This window comes from Indicator indicator, chromosome Z, assembly GCF_027791375.1.
Source record: "Indicator indicator isolate 239-I01 chromosome Z, UM_Iind_1.1, whole genome shotgun sequence".
Classification (NCBI taxonomy): Eukaryota; Metazoa; Chordata; class Aves; order Piciformes; family Indicatoridae; genus Indicator; species Indicator indicator.
This window is the reverse complement of record NC_072053.1, coordinates 45,907,273-45,921,109: the sequence shown is the minus strand read 5'-3', so window position 1 is coordinate 45,921,109 and position 13,837 is coordinate 45,907,273. Positions and strand designations below refer to the sequence as shown.

General features: G+C 40.0%; 1 protein-coding gene across 1 annotated transcript in view; it reads left to right on the top strand.

The window, feature by feature from the left end:
* PIP5K1B (phosphatidylinositol-4-phosphate 5-kinase type 1 beta) overlaps window positions 1-13,837 on the top strand; it is a 90,873-nt gene that overhangs the window by 47,382 nt on the left and 29,654 nt on the right. Inside the window, exons 4-5 of the mRNA XM_054397583.1 lie at window positions 2,655-2,807; window positions 4,478-4,777. Coding sequence (XP_054253558.1) covers window positions 2,655-2,807; window positions 4,478-4,777 — 453 coding nt within the window. The remainder of the gene's footprint in view (window positions 1-2,654; window positions 2,808-4,477; window positions 4,778-13,837) is intronic.

Genomic DNA, 13,837 nt, shown 5'->3' with positions numbered 1-13,837 from the left:
TAGGCAGGTGGGGGTTGGTCTCTTCTCCCAGGCAACCAGCAGCAGAACAAGGGGACACAGACTCAAGTTGTGCCAGGGCAGGTATAGGCTGGATGTTAGGAGGAAGTTCTTCACAGAGAAAGTGACTGCCTACGGGAATGGGCTGCCCAGGGGGGTGGTGGAGTCACCGTTTCTGGAGATGTTCAAGAGGAGACTGGATGGGGCACTTAGTGCCATGATCTAGTTGATTGGGTAGGGCTGGGTGATAGGTTGGACTGGATGATCTTGGAGGTCTCTTCCAACCTGGCTGATTCTGTGATTCTATGATTCTAATCCCTAAGGAAAATTCTCTGTAAAGGTAACTTGTTGGAGATTATTTTTCCTCTTGGCATAGAAAAAGACACTAGTGGCATGTTTCCAAGGAAAAGAAGCAAGTAGAAAGCCAGTGTGTGGTTGTAATTGGTGCATGCCTTTGCTAGGATTATACTTGTCTGCAAGAATGTTAGATTCTATTTTGTTGTTGTTGTTTCTGATTCTTAATGGGCATCGCTTTGTGATTAGAGCAGGTTTCACTCTCTTGCAGTCCAGGGGCAGGTGTGATCAAAGGGGTACTAAGATTATAAAACAAAACTATTTTTATCTTCCCAGTTGGTTGTGACCAAAGCATCTGGTTGAGAGTTTGCTCCCAATAGGACGTGTCAGGGTTTTGGCTGAGCTGTCCCTCATGTTTCTGTGAAATCAGGATCATGTAGTGATCATGTTTTAAATTCAGTATCTAAAACACTTTATTGCAGCTATAAGCAAGTGATGGTCCAATTATGGCTGAAGGGGAAGGGAAGTTAAAAAAAAAAATAGAAGTTACAGGAGCATATGTGAGTTTACACTGTAAATCTGCAATGGCAAAGCCCAAAGATTTACAGTTTCACCTTTTCCAATGAGGTTGAGTGGTAATGCACTGTAGGAGTCTGACTAAATAACAAGTGTAAATACATTTGAACAGCTGGTAGAATTAAATTGTTGGTGGAAACCTCTTGGGCTACTGGCGTTTTGCAGGGGAACATTTTGATTATAAAGTATTTGATTGTCAGAGGCTTGCAGATTTTTTGCCTTTTAATTTTTTTTACTTGGCTTTCGTAAGTGTCCAGTCAAAATTCACTGGGGCTTTCTGTATTGCAGTACTTAGTGGGTAGATTTTTATTTCACAGGAATGATCTCAACTGTTAAATGACCAACACACAATGTGAGGTTCATAATTTATGCTTATGCTATACTAGTTTACTGAACTTCAATGTTTAGGATAATTGGTTTCAGTTGCTTACAACAATGGCAATTTACTCATGAAGCTTTATAATTTTTGGCAAGAAAGACAGCATTTGTAATAAAACTGCTGATTTGCTCTGTGTTGTTACAGATGGGTATTGCTGTTCTATCTCTAGACAATTGCAACTGTAGGATCAATACAAAGGATCTCTCATATTAATCGGAACTGAGCAAACTGAGGAAACATTTTTATAGCTCGACTCCTCTCAGGCAATGACTCAATATAGCAGCTATTTGTTACTGAAATGGTTATTCCTTTTGCTTTGAGAAGACAGAAGTCATACAGCACTGCTAAGATTAATACCCTGGTGCTTATGCTACTCACGTTTCATTCCTACATAGTTTTGTTTCTTTCAAAGATTGAAGCCTTAAAGTATTGGACTGTACAGTAAAATCTCCAGGTGTGTAAAACTGATGTTATATAACAAGAGCAAAGAGAGTGTGAAAAAAAATTTAATGATATTTTTAAACAAGCTCTTGAGTTTAATATAAACAGATTTTTCTGGTCTTGAGCTTAATGTCTCCCTTCCCTTTAGTTTTAACAAAATATAAAGTGTACATTAGTGGAGATTCAATAAATGTACATTAATCTCTGTGTGAGATCTGCTTCTACTACAAAAGAATATTCGTTGGTGTCTTTTTTATCCTTACTGTAATAGACATTATTCCTATGTCCTTGTGGAAGAGAAAGTTTGTCTAAGCATCCAGAACAACAGTCTTCCAAAACCAAACTTTTCCTACTTACTAGTATTACTGGTATTTAGTTTCTCTGTTTCAAGCAGTTTCCAATCAGAAAACTACATTAGCAGCCATACTGAGACTGTTATTCTAATGGCTTCCATCCTAATTTTGCAGTCAGGGTTGTCTCTACTGGTCTGCAGGAAGGAACCTTTGCTCCAAATGTGCTTGTCTAATATCTTCCTATACCTCTTTCATTAATGGCACTGAAGAGGGAAGAGATGAGGTGTAAATGTAATCTTAAGGCTTCTGACTCAAAAGTTTGCAATGCTGACATTGTGAGAATGGATTCCCTCCAGCCCAACTGCTTTCTTCACTCCAGGGAACAGTCAGCTGGTGCAGTGGAACATGAAGAGATACTGTACACTGGGCTGCCAACTGCTTTTCCGCGGTTGTGCAGTGTGTCCTGGGCAGAGCAGAATGTAAAAACTGTGCTGCCAAAGATCAGCTAACAAGCTGTCACCCAGCTTGTACAGTAGTAGAGTTGCTGCAGCTGAAGACTAAAAGAATAATCTCCAGGATGGTCCTGTGCCTTTTTGAACCTGCAATTCTTTGTATTAAACTCGTCTGAGCAACGCATGCATCAGCACCAAAAAACATCCTTTTGTCTCTTACAGAACTCAATCTGCAGTGACCCTTTAATTGAATTATCCAACCCAGGTGCCAGTGGATCCTTATTTTTTGTAACTGGTGATGATGAGTTCATCATCAAAACAGTTCAACACAAAGAGGCTGAGTTTCTTCAGAAGCTCTTGCCAGGTTATTATATGGTAAGTAACTGGAGACTGTATTTTACCTGTATTTTTCCTGGTTTCAGTCACACTTCTGAAAATTCAGTTTCTTTTGTTGTCTTTTAATCCTTCATTGGCTTTACCTGCATTTTTGATAATATTTATAATCTTCTTTATTTGTCTTTCAACTTTGTACCCCACACACCCATCATAAAAAAAAAAAATAGAAATGAAGGATATGTTTAGGATAATAATTGCTATTCTTGTAGCATTCAAGATGAAGCTGAATGTCATCTTTTAATCTGATACCAAACTTTGCTTATAATAATCTGGTGACACAAAAACATTTTTACATTTCTAATTCAACTCTTTTTTAACTCCATTTTGTGTTTGTCTACCCTCTGCATTTCACTCAGAGTGGACAAAGAAACTAGACTGGTCAGTTTCACTTTTGTTTCTGGACTACTTCTAATTTCTATTTCTCATGTATTAGAACAGTGATGTAAAAATTTTATCCATATAATTTTTTGAAAACTTATTTTTTAAACGGCGCTTTCTGAGGGCTAATGTTAAGCGGATTGTACTGTGTTTATGTACCACTCACCAGAAAGGGAAACCACGGATCCGAAATAAGTAGAACTTAAATCTCTTTTACTTAATTAATGATCTTTTTTTTTTCTTAAAACAAACAAACAAACAAAAAAAAAACCCAAAATCAAATTCAAAAGCTACTCATACAGATGAACAGAATTTCTTCTAGGTAGTATGTAGGGTTTCAAAGTATTAGACCTGTGACTGAGAGATTTTTCTTTCTTAAGTAAATACTTGAAAATTTACTCTCTCACTTGTATTAAAAATTAGGAATATTATCATTATTACATTAAAGTAACACTGATGCACAGGTTCTTTAAAAAAACCCATGCACTGACAGTATCAAAAAGAGCAGTCATGGCAGATACTGGTTTTATTGTTATTTCTAAACATGATAATCAGCTTAGCATAAGTTTGAGTTACTACAAGTAAATATAAGGCTACTTTGCTTTGTTTATGAGAAGTTTATTCTCACTGCTGCCATACGCAAGCATTTCCAAAGTGTGAAACTTTGATTACTGTGATTATTTCCCATCAAAGTACTTTCTTCCCATAGTTGTATGTTGTGACTTAGTAGTTACATACTTTTCCATGTCAAAAACTGAGATTAATTGTATTCAGAAGGAGGATTTTCACTGTCACCTCTTTTACCTTCTCTTAGTTAATTTTTCACCTGTTGTGGAATTTAGCACTAACCCTTGATGTGAAAAGCCTCATGGCGACAGTAGTGTTCTGGTTTTCAGAATCTAAATCAGGGTGATGAGAAATACATTTGACCAAAACTCCTTCCAGCAGGTGGAATACAAAGGTTGTTCAAGTTAGAATAAATAAATTAAATCTTCAAGATACTCTTAGGTTCGGCCTAGGGAGCTCACTCATGAGACAAGAAAGAGAAGCCTGGCATAAATGCAGTTGTTACCCAGATCCTGGCCTATGTAAGTTGCTGGCAGTGTTTATGCTAGCTTTATGAAATACAGACCCATGGGAAAATCAACCGGTTCAAGAAATGACACTGAACATGAAAACACTCATAGTTTTCTTGATGCTTGTTAATGTCTTTCTTAAGCATGGAAGATTATTGAAAATAGACATATTTAACAACGTCTCTTTTGTTTTAGAACCTGAACCAAAATCCAAGGACTCTTCTGCCCAAATATTATGGACTATACTGTGTTCAGTCAGGAGGCATTAATATCAGAATCATTGTAATGAACAATGTTTTGCCACGAGCCTTGAAAATGCATTTCACATATGACTTGAAAGGCTCCACGTACAAACGGAGAGCATCAAGAAAAGAGAGGGAGAAGTCCAACCCTACATTCAAGGACTTGGATTTCTTGCAAGATGTGCCTGAAGGGTTGTATTTTGACTCTGAAACACACAGCGCACTAATGAAAATACTACAGCAGGATTGTCGAGTAAGTAAAAATTATTGTCTAGTTAAACTTCTGTGTTCACATCTGTTCTAGACTTACCTCTATATTTAGCTGTCTAGATTTCACTAGATTTAACAGAGGCCAAAACGTGGGTCTATATGTTGTTTAACTTCCATTCCTTTTCCATACAATTTAATTAGGAAAAACCGTGGATGTCAAAGCACTGATGAAGCCTGGTTTTTTGTTAAGTTGTTGGAATCTGAGGTCATAGAATCAGAATGGAATATCTTGAATTGGAAGTTATCTGTGAGAATCATTGGATCCAATTCCCAACACAGGACAATCTAAAGGTTAAACCTTTAGATTATCTAAGCATGATGTCCAAATTTTTCTGGAATAACAACAGGCTTAGGGCCATGTCCACTTCCCAGGGGAACTTGGTAACGTGCTTGACCATCCTGCCACTGAAGAACTTTCTCCTAATATCCAATCTGAACTTCCCTGACGCATATTTAAGCCATTCCCTCACTTCCTATCAGAGATCAGCATCACTATTTCTGCCCCACCTCCTGAGGAATTTGTAGGCAATGAGATCACACCTTAGTCTCTCATAAACTGAACAAAACCTAATATCCTCATTCACTCTTCACCAGTCATGTCTTCTAGTCCTTTCTCCATCTTTTTTGCCCTTTTTGGGACACGTTCTAATATTTTTATATTCTTCTTATTTTGTGGAGCCCAAAGTTGTGCACAGTACTTAAGGCAAACCTCCACCAATGCTGAGTGTAGTGCAACAATCCCTTCTTTCAGCCAGTTGGCTATACTGTACTTAATGCACCCCAGGATACAGTTACCCATTTTGGACTCTGAGAAACCTTGCTGACTCACTGACCTTATCATCCAGCACAATATCCTGAACCCTTTCTGCAGGGTTGTCCCTGTATTTGTCCAGGATTACACTGATCCATCTGTGAAAATACATATTAATACAACAAAGTAGTGCAGTAGAGAGTTTTGTAATTCTTGTTCTTGCTTTCCATTAATTTGGAGATTTTAATGATTTTTTTCTGATGCACAGCTCTGTGGTTCTGTTGTTGCATGTGATAAACTCTTTGTAGAGCTACTTCACAACAAGAGCTAAGAAACTGAATGGGGGAGGTGCATCTAGTGCCAGCAGTCCTGGCGTTGTTTCTGGAGAAGTAACATTTCCAGCTGAAAGGTGCTGCTTAATATATCCACATAACATTTCTAAGGCAGGAGGAGGATAGCTGCCATTGACCTTTGAGAGGACACTGGTGAATGGAGTCAGTGCCTCTTGTGGCCAAGGAGAATTGCTGTAAATTTTTTTTTCTTTTTTTTTCTTTTTTTGGTAGCAAAAGGTAAAAAAATACAAAGTAGGGAAAAGGGGAGCTCTATGTTTCTTGGGAGTTTCACAGGGTTCACAGAGGTTGTGCACAGAAAAGACTGGCTTTGTCCAAAGGGAATCCTAAGAGTTTCATAATAAAACAGCAGAATGGGTAGACTGAACTCATTACATAGAAGAGGCATCCTGAATATCAGTGTTGTTCAGTGCCACCTGTGGTGTAAGATGGAAAGTGTTTTTGCACATGAATAGTACTATTCGTGTAATTATCACAGAAGTCTTCAATGCCTTGTGCTTGGTTTGTAAAGCTGAGTGATTTAATATTCAGCTGCATGTTCACTGCAACACATTTATCTAACACCACACACTGTTCTTTCTGTGGCCTCTTGCAGTGTTTCCCGAGTTCCTGACATGTGTGGTAATGCAGAATGCATCAGTATGTCACATCTGCACATCTGGATGCCCTTTTGTGCATTCCCCAAGTTGTCAAAGATTATTCACCCAGTCAAAGCTTGGGGGTAATAGCCTGGAAGGGATCTGTGGCATAGAAAATAATAGACAGAACCTAAAGGAAGGAACTGAACTGAGAAGTTAAAAAAGAATCAATTATTTAATTGTTACAGATAAAGGGGATTCTTACTGGTTCTTTGAAAGTACAGGTAAATTGTTAGTAAGTGTTATTTGAGTGCTAAAATAAACATCGGCTTAGTAGACTGAGGAGTGTAAGTTTACAGTTTTGCTAAAGGTGAGTTTACCACACATACAATGCAGTCAATTTAAAAACTGAAATTCACATTCCAGGCTACTGCTAAGATTAATTATAACTATCTTATCCTAGCCAGCAGACACAATCATCGTTACTGGGATGGGTGGCAATGAACAGGAGGGGAACAGGGGACAAACTGCAGGCAAACAGTACTAAAAATAAATAATTTCACTTGCCAGAATAGCTTTTCTAAAAATACTTGCTTTGAAGCCTTATTCACTTCAGAGTACTTTGATTTCTAAAGCCAGTGTGTCTGAGTTTTGTATAATCTTAAATTCTGAGTATCGGAAGGTAGTTTCAATAGCTGTGATTTATTTTTGTAATCATGCTGTCAGCTACTGTGATCATTGTATAAAATTTATTAATTATTAAAGACTAGCCCAGATTCTCCAATTTCCAAATAAATTTGGTCTTATAAATGTTAACAAAAACCATTCTGTTCATTATTGAGACAAAGAATTAAAAGCTTTATGGCACACAAGAACTAAGTCAGTGAAGACATTAAGAACAGCTTAAAGTGAATTTGGGGAGTTAAAAAAATTATTTTAATTTCTCTTAAAGGTGCAGAAAATTAAGCTCCATGTCAAGTTAGCTGCTGTCATGCTTCATATAAACACCTAATCTTGCAGAAATTGTTTGTGTGGAACAATAGTTATGTAGGGCAAAGAATAAGCTATGGCAGAATGATGTGTTAGGTACAAGTAACATTAGCACAATTCTGTATGAAAGACTAGAAGTGAATTAATAGCAGTATTCTATTTTTCATAGTCGGTATGGAATAAAAGTGAAGCTAAGCAACTATTACTACTTATTTGCTCACTACTGGAGCTCTTAAACTGTTTAATAAGTACAAATTAACTCTGTTTCAGGCAAAAAGCATGGGGAGGTACAAGGAATTGACAATCTAAACACACAAGTAGCAAAGTTTGTCTTTCCATCATGCCATGTTAAAAATTAACATAGAGCTTTATAAAGGCACACATGAAAAATTACTGTAGGAAAGGTACACCAGAACATCTCATCAGAACGGTCCTGTGATTTAATTACAAAAACACTCTTTATATCTTCCTTCTAATGAGGAGGACTCACCTGCTCAACTGTTGGCTTGAGACTGGTGCTTCCAGCAGGACTTTGGCTTTTTTGACCATGGGTCACCCCACATGACACCAGGTCTGCTGGCAGTAGAGGGGTGCATCTCTCTCCAAGTGGAAGAAGGTTGATATCGCAAGGGTTGTCTGGGCTCCTTAATCGTGCTTTAAACTAGATTGGAAGAGGGGGAGGGAAAAAGCCAGGCTTACTGTAAGCAAGCCTGAGACAATTGTGGGGCAATGTGTTAGCCCCACTGCTATCTCAGGGGAGGTAGATAACAATGAGTTGTGTGTTGGAGAAGATGCAAGGGCTAGTAATGAGTGCAAGCTGAGGGACAGCACACCAGGGTGGGAGGCTAATAAGAGCCTTCAGCCTGTTAGCTTGCAGCATGCTGGGGACACACAAGAACTCTTCAAGTCTTACAGAGATGTGCCAAGGGGATCAAGTAGTAAGGAATCAACACACGCAGAGCTCACTGCTAGGTTCATGTCCATGAAAGTGGCTGGGAATGGTCAGACTGCAAGAGTGAAAGTCAATAGGTTAACTCCCTCCCTGAAATGCTTATATACCAATGCATGGAGCATGGGGAGTAAGCAGGAGGAGCTGGAGATCTGCATTAGGCTGAATGACTATGATATGATTGCCATCACTGAAACATGGTGGGACAGCTCCCATGACTGGAATGTTGTCATGGATGGCTATGTACTGTTCAGGAAGGATAGACCAGGAAGATGAGGTGGGGAAGTTGCTCTTTATGTGCAAGAGCAACCGAAATGTGCTGAGTTCTGTCCAAGGGGGGAGGCAGAACAGGTTGAAAGCTTTGTGGGTAAGAATTAAAGGATGTGGGAAAGGAGGTGAAATTGTTGTAGGTGTCTACTACAGACCACCAAACCAAGAGGAAGATGTTGATGAGGCCTTCTACAGTGAACTGGAGGCAGCCTCTAGAGCAAACTCCTTTGTACTCATGGGTGACTTCAATCACCCTGATATTTGCTGGGAAGCTCACATAGCCAGGCACAGTCAGTCCAAAAGGCTCTTGCAGTGTATCAGTGATAACTTCTTGATGCAGGTAGTAGAGGAACCAACTAGGAGAGGTGCACTGCTGGACCTTGTATTAACTAATAAAAAAGGACTGGTTGAGGACATTAAGGTCAGGAACATCCTTGGTGACAGTGATCGTGACATGGTGGAGTTTAGTACTGCACAGGGTAGAAGCAGACCAAAGTTAGCAGAGCTAACTTTGCACTCTTCAGAGACATACTTGCAGAAATCCCATCAGCTAAGACTCTGGAGGGTAAAAGAACCCGAGAAGGACTACTTCCTCCAAGCCCAAGCTAGGTGTGTTCCCTTGAGTAGAAAATCGGATAGACATGCTAGGAAACCTGCATGGATGAGCAAGGAGCTTCTGAAGGAAATCTCAGGGTAGATACTTAGAGTTCATGACAGAAGGGATATGTCACTTGAGAGAACTATAGAGTAGTTGTCAGGGCATGTAGGAAGGTAACAAGGAAGGCCAAAGCCCTCTTGGAACTAAAACAGGCACAGGAATTAAAAGAGAACAAGAAGGCTTCTTCAAACATATCAGTAGGAAAAGGAAGAATCGGGAAGGTGTGGGCCCACTGCTGAACGAGGAGGCAGCCGATAACTGAGGATGCAGAGAAGGCAGAGTTGCTGAACACCTTCTTTGCTTCAATCTTTACTCCTAATACTGAACTCCCCTATGAAGTCCAGACCCTGGATGAAGATGAAGACTGGAGGAAGGAGGACTCTCCACTAGTCAGTGAAGACTGGGTTAGGGATCACTTACACAAATCGAACATTCACAATTCCATGGGGCCTGATGAGATGCACCCAAGAGTGTTGAGAGAGCTGCCTGATGTTGTTTCTCTACCATTCTCCATCACTTTTGCAAAATGCTGGCAGACAGGAGAGGTGCCTCAGGACTGGAGGAAAGCCGATGTCATTCCACCCTTCAAAAAGGGCAAGAAAGAGATTCCAGGAAACTACAGACCAGTGAACCTCACCTCCATCCCTGGAAAAATGATGCAGTAGTTAATTCTGGAGGTCATCTCACAAGTATTTAGCACGTATCACAAGAAGACAAGTATTTAACATATGAATACTTCTTGATGGATTTCTTCACTGTGAAGCATTTTTGGTTTAGAATCTTTTCCCCCTTCCAGCATCACTGTGTAATGAAGATTTCTAATTGCACACTGTAGCCAAAATTTGTCACTGTGTGACTCTGTTCCCCAAATTGTTTGATGAAAGCGTGTTGCCATATAGACCTGCGAGCCCATTTACTGAATTAGAGAACTGACTTGTCTAGCTGCTTTCAAAATTGCCACAAGGAAAAGTGTGACCAGGCAAATCTTAACAATAAAAGTGAGTTTTGTAGTAAATGAAGTAGCTGTGATTTTCCTCGTTTTCTTATAAGATGCTGCTTTAATGTCATAATAGAAAAGTGACAAAGGCTACCAAGGAATTTAACTTGATGACTCTCTTTGATGGAAATAGAGTATAAATGCTGTTTGTAGAAATAAAAGTGCCTGGCCATGCCTTGCATGTCATGCTGACAAACTGCCATTGTCAAGAATGCAACCTTAGGTTGAAGATTTCTGGTTACTTAGAATAGATAAAATGACTATTCCATTTTTTGTCTGTTGCTGACTTAATATTGTTGATATGAGTATAAGAGGACACTCTGTGTGCTTTTTTGAGGAGTCTGCAGCCCCATTACGACTTTGAGGGTTTTTATCTTCCTAGAGGAAAAAACCTAAGGATTACAAAAGTGGCTTCCTCTAATAAATAGGTTATGTGAAATGCATGAAAGTATTGCCGACTGCAAAATTTAAGTGTGATTAATTTTGCTTTTTGTTTGGTTTTTATTCCTTGTATTTAAAATTATACATTATGCCTGCATGGATGAGCATGGAGCTTCTGAAGGAAATCTCATGGTAGATACTTACAGTTCATGGAAGAAAGGATTTGTCACTTGGGAGAACTATAGAGTAGTTGTCAGGGCATGTAGGAAGGCAACAAGGAAGGCCAAAGCCCTCTTGGAACTAAAACTGGCACAGGAATTAAAAGAGAACAAGAAGGCTTCTTCAAACATATCAGTAGGAAAAGGAAGAATCGGGAAGGTGTGGGCCCACTGCTGAACGAGGAGGCAGCTGATAACTGAGGATGCAGAGAAGGCAGAGTTGCTGAACACCTTCTTTGCTTCAATCTTTACTCCTAATACTGAACTCCCCTATGAAGTCTAGACCCTGGATGAAAGAGAGGAAGCCTGGAGGAGAGAATGTTCCCCACTAGTCAGTGAAGGATTAAGGATCAGTGAAGGGTTAAGGATCAGTTGCACAAACTGAATATTCACAATTCCATAGGGCCTGATGAGATGCACCCAAGAGTGTGGAGAGAACTGGCTGATGTAATCGCCATCATTTTTGCAAAATCCTGGCAGACAGGAGAGGTGCCTGAGGACTGGAGGAGAGCCAATGTCACTCCAGTCTTCAAAAAGGGCAAGAAAGAGGTTCCAGGGAACTATTGACCAATCAGCCTCACCTCCATCCCTGGAAAAATGATGGAGCAGCTCCTCCTGAAAAGGGAAAATCATGCTTGACTAATCTGATGCATTCTATGATGCCATAAGTGAATGGGTAGATGCAGGGAGACCAGTGGATGTAGTCTACCTTGACCTTAGCAAGACCTTTGACAGCGTCTCCCATGACATCCTAGTGACCAAGCTCAGGAAGTGTGGGATGGAAGAGCAGAGAGTGAGGTGGATTAGGAACTGGTTACAAGATAGAGTTCAAGGTGTGGTGATCTATGGTGCCAGGCCTAGCCGGACAGCTGTAAACAGTGGAGCACCCCAGGGATCAGTGCTTGGGTCTGGTGCTGATCAACATCTTCATCAATGACATTGATGAGGGCACAGAGTGACAGAGAGTCTGCTCAGTACGTTTGCTGATTATACCAAACTGGGAGGCTTGGCTGATACACATGAAGGCTGTGCGGCCATCCAGCAAGACCTGGACAGACTGGAGAGCTGGGTAGAGAGGAAAAAAATGAGGTTCAACAAGGACAAGTGCAGAGCTCTGCACCTGGGAAGGAATAATAAATTGCACCAGTACAAGCTGGGAGATGATCTGCTGGAGAGCAGCCCTGTGGAGAGGAACCTGGGAGTCCTGGTGGATAACAAGTTATCCATGGAACAGCAATGTGCCCTTGTGGCCAATGGGATCCTGGGGTGTATTAAGAAGAGTGTGTTCAGCAGACCGAGGGAGGTTCTCCTCCCCCTCTACTCTGCCCTGGTGAGACCTCATCTTGAGTACTGCATTCAGTTTTGGGCTCCCCAGTTTAGGAGAAGGTCCAGCAGAGGGCTACGAGCATAAGGGGACAGGAGGGCACTGCCTTATGAGGAGAGGCTGAGGGACCTGGGGCTTTTCAGTCTGGAAAAGAGAAGACTTAGAGGGGATTTAATAAATGTTTATAAATATCTGAGGCTGGGTGTCAGGAGGGAGGGGACAGGCTCTTTTCACTTGCTCCCTGTGATAGGACAAGGAGCAATGGATGTAAGCTGCAGCACAGGAGGTTCCACCTCAACAAAAGGGGGAACTTCTTTACTGTAAGGGTCACAGACCACTGGAACAGGTTCCCCAGAGAGGTTGTGGCATCTCCTTCTCTGGAGACTTTCAAGGCCTGTCTGGATGTGTTCCTTTGTGACCTGAGCTAGATTGTATGGTCCTGCTCTGGCAGTGGGGTTGGACTCAATGATCTCTTTGGGTCCCTTCCAACCCCTGAAGTCCTGTGATCCTGTGAGCCCTTAAAGGACAGAAGGACTAGTAACCATTTATTAAAGCAGAAAAGAAGGAAGTCCTTTTTAAAACTGGCAATGTTGTGGTTATAGAGGAATATTGTTCTATGAATTGTTACTTGGCTAGTTATCTAACAAAGCATGTTAATGTAACTTTAAATAAGAAACATGAATTTCAGGGTAACAGATAATCATAGGATTAAAGTTTGTAACATCATTTATTTGTCTGGTGCTCAGAGCAGGAGTTCAGGTCCTGTTTTTTTTCTTTTAATTCTCATTGCTTAGAACTTTTTGTGACATGAAGGACAAAACATATTGCTGCTAAGACTTTCAAGTAGAATTAGAAATCAAAAAATAGCATACAGCTTTCTTTTTGTATTAAGGGATTTTCCTTCTGATAATTTTAAATGGAAATTGTCTATTTATTCCAAGGTTGCACTTTACCAGAATTCTTTTAATTTAGCTTGATGCAATACTGTAACAGCTTATGTTTTATTTTCTGTGTCAGATAGTAGGTAGCAATTGTTGGAAATTATCCTGTTGCTGGAAAAGCAAAAGGCATAGTTCGTTGGGGTGTTCTCTACATTTATAAGAATTTCATGCAAATGTTGGAGAAAATTCTAAACAAATGTATGTGGTTGGTCTTTCATCATTTGCAAGTTAATAATTAACATATTGACACTTGTACTGCGAAATATCTGTTACAGAAGCAACGACAATTAAATTGCAGTCATGCAGTATTTGAGAACAAAAAAATTTTTATTTCAGCTTGTTTTTACTGATGAAAATTGAATTAGGTCAATGGTTGACTCAATAATCCTAGAGGTCTTCTCCAACTGAAACAATTCCACGATTTTTTTAGAGTCTGGGTTTTCCCTTTGTTTTATTAGCAAAGAACACTATAGCCTTCTCTAGGGAAATCACATTGTTTAATAGTGGCATTAATGTCCTGACTAACAAAGAAGACTGTAAAGACAAGGAAATTCAAAGTTGAAAAGAAAGAGGGTCATATTTAACAGGTTTCAGGTCTGGGTGTTATTTCTATCCCTGCTGTTCTAGCCAGTTGCT